Source organism: Pteropus vampyrus, unplaced genomic scaffold (assembly GCF_000151845.1).
Source record: "Pteropus vampyrus isolate Shadow unplaced genomic scaffold, Pvam_2.0 Scaffold49, whole genome shotgun sequence".
NCBI lineage: Eukaryota > Metazoa > Chordata > Mammalia > Chiroptera > Pteropodidae > Pteropus > Pteropus vampyrus.
Genome location: NW_011888830.1, coordinates 5,831,285 through 5,840,173, shown reverse-complemented (window position 1 = coordinate 5,840,173; position 8,889 = coordinate 5,831,285). Strand labels below are relative to the sequence as shown.

General features: G+C 47.5%; 1 protein-coding gene across 1 annotated transcript in view; it reads left to right on the top strand.

Moving 5' to 3' along the window:
- ATP5F1C (ATP synthase F1 subunit gamma) overlaps positions 1-3,810 on the top strand; it is a 28,038-nt gene extending 24,228 nt beyond the window's left edge. The window contains exons 8-10 of the mRNA XM_011359644.2: positions 178-274; positions 3,040-3,076; positions 3,665-3,810. Of these exons, the coding sequence (XP_011357946.2) occupies positions 178-274; positions 3,040-3,046 (104 nt within the window). The 3' untranslated portion in view covers positions 3,047-3,076; positions 3,665-3,810. The remainder of the gene's footprint in view (positions 1-177; positions 275-3,039; positions 3,077-3,664) is intronic.
- The last annotated feature ends 5,079 nt before the right edge of the window (positions 3,811-8,889 follow it).

Sequence of the window (8,889 nt, the reverse complement as noted above, 5' to 3'; positions counted from 1 at the left end):
AAATATCTTCTTGAAATTTTTTGAGAGGCCAATTTTGGTCCCCTCCCCCAACCCTATCTCCTCCTCCCTCCCCCCGCCGAAAAACTAGGATTCTCTTGTTAATTATATAAGCAATGTAATGTCTATGAGCAGGTTAACGAAGATGTTCTTTGTCTAATCTTTCCGTTTTCTTTGTAGCTGAGATGATTGACAAGTTGACTTTGACTTTCAATCGCACGCGTCAGGCTGTCATCACAAAGGAGTTGATCGAAATCATCTCTGGTGCTGCGGCTCTGTAAGTAACTGCAGATGGCCTGCGGAGAGTTGGTTCTCATCTCTGTGTCTGCTGGTTTAAGCTTGGGATGTTTGAAAGTTTTTGCGTGTGTTTTGTCTGTTAAAGAGGAAATGATCCATTAATCTTGTAACCTGGCTCTTAGAGCATAAAAATCTGGTGAGAATGGAATCTCTGGTTTATTCTGATGGTTCCGAACTCCATTTCTTCTTGTTAGCAATCAGTATGTTACCAGCTTTCACTTCACCAAAGTATTAGGGATAAGGATTTGGATAATTCAGTATCATAAAGTTTGTCTTTGGAACTTAAAATATTATAAACCAGGACTGGTTTGGGGTTTTGGGTTGCACTGGAAATCTCTAAATCATGGAATGATAGTAAAGTCCAGGAATTTTTCAATTATTGAGTTTTCTGTATCAGTACCATTTTCCTTAAAATTTCTTGTTGTCTAGATATGTTAATGTTTGTGAAACCAGGTTAAGGTAGTGAGGATTCTATTCAAAAAACGATTAAATCGCACACCCATTAAATGCAAAGTCGAGTGCCGGGCTTAGTGTTAGAGAACATGACCCTCCTTGCAAGGTGTTAATGTTCTAGTAGGATAAAAAAAATACGCAGATGGTCGTGAGGGAGAAAACGTGTCGCATGTTATCTTTGACTCATTCTCCCCTCCTAATTCCTCACCAAGTTCTCTTAAGTTTTTCTTTCTAAATAGCCCTTGACTCTTTCTCCTTTATGCCCATTTAATGCAGATCCTTGTCATTTATCTGCTGCATAAGAAAAGATATTTTTGGAGAGCCTCTTAAGCGCCAGACCCTGTACGAGGCCCTGAGGATGTACTGGTGACAGTATTTGCCCTCAGGGAGCTCACAGCCCTAACAGGGAACACAGACAGCCGAATTAGAAATTGCAGTAGAATGGGGGTCAGCAGACTGCGGCCCGGAGTTAGGGATGGTTTTCACATTTTTGAAGGGTTATAAAAAGAGAGACAGTATGTGACCCACAAAGCCTAAAATATTTAGCTCTTTACAGAAAAAACGTGCCGATCCTGTCACAGTGGTCTGAGGGAAGTTAAGAGAACCGTTCTCTCAGGCATCCCAAAATCAGCTCAGCTTGACCCGAGCGAGCCAGCAGTCGCTGGCTGCCGGCTCCCACTCAGCAGCCCCGTCCCCTCCACCACCCGTCCTGCCTCCCGCGGACCAGCCAGGTCTGCAGACACCTCCCGTTCTCGCACTTTCGCCTGAAGCGCCTCTTTTCTTCCCCTCGCACCTCGGCTCTCCGTCTGACAGGCCCCCCTTTATCCTTCCCGAGCCGGGAGCCGTGCCCCCAGAGCACCCCTGCAGCGCGTGGGCGGGCACCGCTTAGCAGCCTCTGCGCCCACATGTCAGCGCTTACATGCATTAGGATGGCCTTGTTATTTGTCCTTCTGCTCCTGAGACTGGGGAGGGACCGTGTCTTAACTTCCATAGCCCCACGGTCTGGCACGTGCTTCCCCAGTGAATGTCCAGTGAATGATTGGCGTGCCATAGTATATTAAGAACTGGAAGCTCATTCAGAAGAGGGAGAAATGACATCTTACTAGGTGTGTGAAAACGTGGGTCCGTGTTTAAGAATCGGAAAAGGTCATCAGTTTGGTGGACCCTGAATGGCCCCTGAGTGTCAGCCGGGGTAAGGGCTGCGCAGAATGCCAGGGAGACGCAGACAGAACTGACCAGGACCATGCCACGAGGTATCAGGTCCATCAGCTCTGCTGTCCTAAGGGTCCTTCCTTCCCTAAATGCCGTCCGTGCATATTTCTCAAGACTAAGCCACCTCCCAGCCTGGCACTGACGTTCTCTCGGCATCGGGGAGTACAGAGCAGTGACGAGCAGCCTGCCACCTAACATCTTGCTAACCCGGGTTCGAATACTCTCTGCAACCGAGTTTTGCCATCTGTAACATAGGACTAACCCACGGGTCAAATAACTATGTCTTCCATTATCCTTGTCACATGCCGAGCTGATTTCTTGGATGGCAGGTGTGGGAGGGGGAAGAACTGCGTCCTTCAGGGCCGGGGGGTGGGGTGGGGTTGGCTGTGAGGCCCAGGGAATCAGGTTCTTTGTTTGCTCTTGAGAAGGGAAGGTGAGGGACGGTACAACCTGCATGGAATTGGAGACCCGGGTCCTGCTGGGTGGCTGCAGAGAGAAATGGGGAGAGGGCAGTTGCAACATGAAAACAGAGTTAAAAAGGGAATTCCAGCAACTGGACACTGACGTAAATTTTCACCTTCTAGAAAGGCCGTGTCCGTCCGTCCTTCATAAAGTTAGCCGCATAGGCCAGAGCTGGCCCGTTTATGTGAACAGACTCGCACATTCGCTCACTCGTGGTTGTCCTGGTTAAAGACTCTAGTATTTAACAAACACATTTGGCTTTTAAGTAATAAAGTAAAAAGCATGAATAAACTATAATATTTGAGGTGTCAAGCACTAGTTGCAAGCCTAAAAAATGTTCATATATTGTGTGCTATTTATAGAAAAAGTAGTGATTTTAATATTTTCAGTCTTGCCTATTTGCATGAAGATGGTTTTATTGCTTTTAACCAGATTGAAATCTATAACTTTATTAAGGGTCGTTGCTGAGTCTGTTTTAAGACCAATGAGTGTGCGGCACACTCGGGGAGCGGGTGGAAGTGTTTCTGTTTAGTTGGAGGCGAACGTGATTAACGGGCATGGACTGCTTCTTGACCAGCTTGTTTGTGTTTGTTTTTTTCCTTCTAATACAATAACCAGGGATTAACGAAAATCAAGTTTCGTCCTCAGACACGAGGTAAAGTGGTGACGTTTTACATGCTCTCCCCACCCCTCTTCAGAAAAGAAACCCAGCCGCTAACGGAAGCTGGTTTAGCAGCAGTGACGCTGATGCTGACAGTTAGATGCCGGCCTGTCACGTGGCAGTGGCCGGGGGCGTGTGGGCGGTGCAGTGGGCTTTTTCCCCTCAGATCGGTCTCGTAAACCACAGGGTAGAGAATGAGCACCGTGTCGAGACACTAAGTGTGGACCGGTGCAGAGAGCTGGTTCTCAGACGTTCCGGCCTCGGGACCTCCCACTTAACCGATCAGCTAGCTTATCGGCTTGTGTTCATTCTCTCCTGACACCACACTCAGGAGGACGCAGCCGCACGCTCTTGACACTGAGAACAAAACAGGCACATAGCATCGCCATGGAAACCATCTTGCCCTCACAGACCCTGTGAACGGCCCCCCAGACCCCAGTTTGAGAACTGCTAGTGTAGAGTAACAGCTTTATTATGTAAAGTCCGTTCTTTAAACCCCACTTAGGTATATTTATCTCTCGATGTCATTATTTTCTCAGAAACACTGCTTGATTTTTATTTGTTCTGTACTTTGTTTTTCAGGTAAAGAAGGAAAATCCAGCCACCTGATTTTGTTTTTAGTTTATTGCTGTCCTGGTCAGAAGAAATTATCGGTCCATTGTTTAAATTACTAAAGATGGCAAGATATTTGTAAATTACCTCATAATAAACAACTTAAAATAAGAAAATCACTGTCTTAGTATATAAGAACAACACTTACAGTTTTCGAAATGAGATGCTAAAATATTTATAATTATTAACATGCCTACTATTAATTTTTTTGTTTGGTGGGAAGATCATTGAAGAGGCTTTTCTAAACAATCTTAAAAAGTCTGGCCTCTGGGGTCGGGGTGGATGCAAGAGGCGCCGGGCCACACCCGCAGCCCAGGGACCATCCTTTTGCGTCTTCAAAGAGCAGCAACACAGTGAAGTAAAAATGCCGCTGAGGCCCCTTGCCGTTTCTCATATATGGGATGTAGGATTCCAGGCATACACGTGGCCTAAATAAAGTCTTAAAAATCTCTCCTAAGAACTGAGAAACATTCCCCTGTGATATTTGCTCCGTGTTCACATGTAGATACCACGCCATGGTATCTACATGTGAACACGGAGATGCCTCACTGATTCCACGCCATGAGTTGGCCATGCCAGAATCTCGGCGGTTTTCCTATTTGCTTAAAATAGGGACTTTTTTTATGATAAAAGTAACATAATTTCTAAAAACATTCCAGAACTATAAAAAGATATAAATAAAAGCTCATTCTCCGTTAATTGATGCGTATTACTCGACTTTAAAAAACCATTAAATAAATACATATATTTAGAAAGAATTCAGATATTTTATTTTGTAAAAAAACTATAAAAATGAATTGAACAGCAATATAAAAACTAGTCAGCCAGCACAAGTAAACAACAGTAATGCCATTAAGAGCAGCTGGCTGGCAGGGGATAAACCAAATGAGCCCAGGGTCGATTCTAGCTCCCCTAAAACTAAGAGCCACCCCGGGGTGGGCCACCAGGCACAGCTGTGAAGCACAGCGGGCTGCGGGCGAGGCACTGGGCAGAGGGCCCTGTGAACCAGGTGGCAAGTCCCTTTCAGGAACATTGGTGATCTTGATTCTGAACTCACCATGGTCCACCTCCAGTCTCCAGGCTAGCGGAACACTTCTGTGAGGACGAATCGAATGTTCTAGGCCATGGTAGGAGGGAAAGTGGGAATTGAAGCCTACAGTAACAGTTACCTCAGGCTGACTGGCACACTCGCGCAGGGGAGGGGGAAGGGGAGCGGGCGGTCACGGCCCTCGGGCTGCCCCGAGTGTGGGATGTCGTCTGGTGGTGTCCCCAGTCTGGTACAGACAGCCTGGGTTTTCTCTTTGCTTTCCTGAGAAAACAGGATAGCAGTTTAACAAACTTTACTCATGCAATCATTTTGTCATTATAGTTGCCCTGTTAGGACACTTTGCAAAATAAAAAGGGTATAACTTGGGCGAACAACTCAGGCTTGCTCTTCACTGCTCTCCATGTGTGAGCTGCACGGCCTGTGCCCCGGGTCAGTGTTCCAGGTTGATCCCGCCCCAGCAGGTACTCGTTAATTCCTACCGCTGGTTCCTACTGCTGGTCACCGGTTCTTGAGGGCTTCATTTGAGACATCTCTTCCTCCCAGCAGGATGCCTTCTCAGTCCCCTCGGCTCCCCCCACATGGGGCTGAGTGTCCCTCCTAGGAGCTCACCAATTATATCCCTTATATTTTGTCATTACTTTGTTCAAGACTTTTGATTGTATCTCCAGTTTAAAAATGCCAATGGCTTCTATCTAGAACTGATGATCACTTTTACATAGTTCAGGCAGCACTTTATCACAGAGCCTTGCCCCGTGTCACATGTATTAACACTGATTAATTTAATCCTCATAACCCTATAACGGAAGTACTATTTTAATCTCCATTTTACATATGATAAAGATGATGTAACTCGCCCAAGGTTACGGGTGGGGAGAATGGCCTGGGACTCCAACCCAGGCTTCGCTCCAGTCCAAGCTCTTCACCACTGCTCTGTGCTTGTAAGACGACCTTTCCTGTGTGTGGTCGGTAAAGCAATCTACACCCTTGCTTAGTTTGATTTCTCAAGACCCTGTCTGTGAGAAAGCAGTGGGAGAGAAGTATCAGAATTCTAATACTGCCATTTCCCCCCATTCGGTATCGCTTTCCTTCACGTAATCAGATGGTATTTCAGAGTGGGAAAATCTTCAGTCTTATCCAACAGTGGGCACACAGATTTGTGACAAAAGGGTTATGTCACCAACAGGCAAAGCACTATTTCGATGAGAAAAAAAAAAAAAAACCTCAATTAAAAAATAGACAATAGACACTGTCTTTTCACCCATCAGATTGTTAAAGATTAAAGGTAGACAGTTTTAGAAAGTAGGGATAATCGATCTCACGTGCTGTTCGTGAAAGCTTCCAATCTCTTTGAGAGTAAGATTTGGCAGTCTATTAAATTTAAAAAGTGGACAGTTTATCATCAATTCCACTAATAACCTAGTGTATGAAAGTACTCATACAGGTGTGCAGACTGTCCGAGGATGCTCATTTTGGCCCATCCTTGCTCATTCATTCAAGAAGGATGCTCATTCATTGAAGACCATGTGACATTTCAGAGCAATGCTGGTAGAGACCTAAAAGCTTTCAGAGGAAAACGTCGCAAAGGTTCAGAAATCAAAATGGCTTCAAGTCAAGAAGAGGAGGACGCAGAGGAAACCTAGCCTACCGGCACCCCAATCTTGCACACCCAGCCTCCAGAACTGTGAGAAAATAAACATCTGTCGTTTAAGCCCCTCCCAGTCCGTCATTTTCTTCCGGCAGCCAGAGGTGACTAAGCACACTATAAGGTCAACACTTGGCAGGTTGACCCCAGGGGCCTGTTTCATCCTAGAAAGTGCAGCTGTTTGTATAATTTGGCCTTTCCCGCTCATGATGTTTGATATGCTCGTGTCCCACGTCAAGCTGTGTCACACCAAGGGAGTGACACATTTTACAGCAAAGGACGTTGGGAGTGTACACATGACCGTGAAATGTCATGTCACACACACCACACCACTCAGAAGCTGTCAGCCTGGCAGAGCCACAGAACAGCGAAAGCAGCAGCTTGCAGCCAGCCTAGCAAAGACGGGGCGCAGTCCCCCAGGATGCCACGTACACTTTAGGTCAATGACTTGTCTGTGGTGCCAGGTTCCCAAGAGGTAGACGACGTGCGGTGGAAGCCGGAGTTCCCCACTTTGCCCCGCTCCCAGCGACCCACCTGGGAAGTTGTCCTTGTCCTTGCAGCTCTGGCTGCCCCAGGTCAAGAGTCCTAGTTCTCAAAAGGGAAAATGTTTTCCTTAGGGGACAGAGAAGGAGTTCACCAAAGTATTAGCTATAGTTGCCACCTGGGCACTTCGGCCAGGAAACGGCATGTAGAGAGGAGTCCCCGTATGGGCAGGAGTAACTGGCCCGTGTTGCCAGGAGGTCAGGCTGCTTACACGGGGCGAGGAGGGACAGCTGGCGCCCGAGGGGTCTGGCTGGGCGCCACCTGGTGCTCTTGCCTAATGACGGTCTGTGAACAGGTTTGGCAGCCACAGTCTGGAAATGGCATGGAAAGCTGGGGCTCAGACCTGCAGGTGATGGCCTGGGTCGTGCCGCTAGGTCAGCACTGACTGGTAGTGGTGCTGGCTGAGGGTGAGAGAAATCTAGAATGGAAGGCAGAGGAAGACGGATTAACGGAGGCCTGGCGGTGACAGCAGGGGCCATGATGTGTCTCCTGTCCTTCCTCCTCGATGTCTTCTCCAGGAAAGACGGGCCCCGCAATCCTGGCATGGCTGGGCCTCACACACTGAGAAGCGGGCCACAGGGTGCAAGGGGTGGAGCCTAGCTGCCAAGATTTGAATGTCTGTGTCCCCCCCAGATTCACACGTTGGAATCCCATGCCCAACGTGATGGCATTGGAAGGTGCCTTTAGGGTAACTAGTCACGAGCAAGGAGCCCGCTGATGAGGCCAACGCTCTCATAAGACCCCACAGAGCTCCCTAGCTCCTTATGAGGATTGGACAGAAGGCCCTTGCCTGAGCATGCTGGCACCCTGACCTCCGACCTCCAGTCTCCAGAACCGTGAGAAATAGGTAGGTAGCTTCCCCAGTTTGTTGTGGCCACCGCACAGAGTAAGACAGTACTGAACGTTGCACTGCACTGCTCACATCCCCTCAGGAGTGACCACTCCCGCCTTCCCTGGAACCATCTCGGCCACAGAGCACTTCACCCAAGATCACACACCCTTTCTAGTGGAGCCCAGGCACAGGGTCTTACTGCCTCGGTGATACGGAGGGCCAGCCCCTTGGGCCCATCTCAGGACAGATCCAAAGGGCCTATCCAGCTCTCGGCTCCCTGTGGGGCTGGCTGAGGCCCCCCCATTGAAAGCACACTGCAGCCTCCTTCCCTTGCACAGGTGGTGATCCCAGGAGCACTCCGTAAGGAGGAATCGGCAGGCGAATCAGCTCAGAAGTGGCTTCCTGGGGAACAGAACCGGTGACAGCTAACTATGTAGGGGAATGTCCTTGTTTGGGGGAGATACATGCTGAAGTATTTCTGGGTCATGAAATTTGCAATTATTTTCAAGCTTTTCGGAAAAAATAGGGGCGTGTGTGTATGAATATAATAAATACGGCAAAATGTTGACAATTGGTGAATCCAGGTAAAGTGCATACCTGTTTATACTTTTCTGTTTCAGCTTTTCTGTAGTTGGAAATTTTCCAAAATGTGGCATTAGGGGTTAAAACACACATAAACACACACACACACACACTCACACACACACACACACACACACACACGAAGAAGGACTCATAAAGAACCTCCAGAAGTACTGAAGAAAAAATACGAGAGTGGGGTTTTGTGAAATTCAGGGTACAAGAGTTTGAAAATCAAGGTAGTGGTCGATGTTATCGCATGACTACAAAATGGTCAAGCAAGGTTACATGTAGCATCCGAAAGGCCTCTGAGAATCTTGGGGTCAGAAAGATGAGTGGAGAAAATGATACAGGCACCCTGCCACCTCCTAGCATAGCACCTTGCTCCTTCCCTACAGATGGTCATTTAGCTGAAGCACCATATTTTCAGTTCTATTGGGTTTTTAAGACTTTTTAAAAATCGAATATCTATTATGTTAAAGGTTCTGGCACAACTGAAATGCCGCTCAGAAACTCACAATTTATTGCGAGAGGTACATAAACTCGAATAC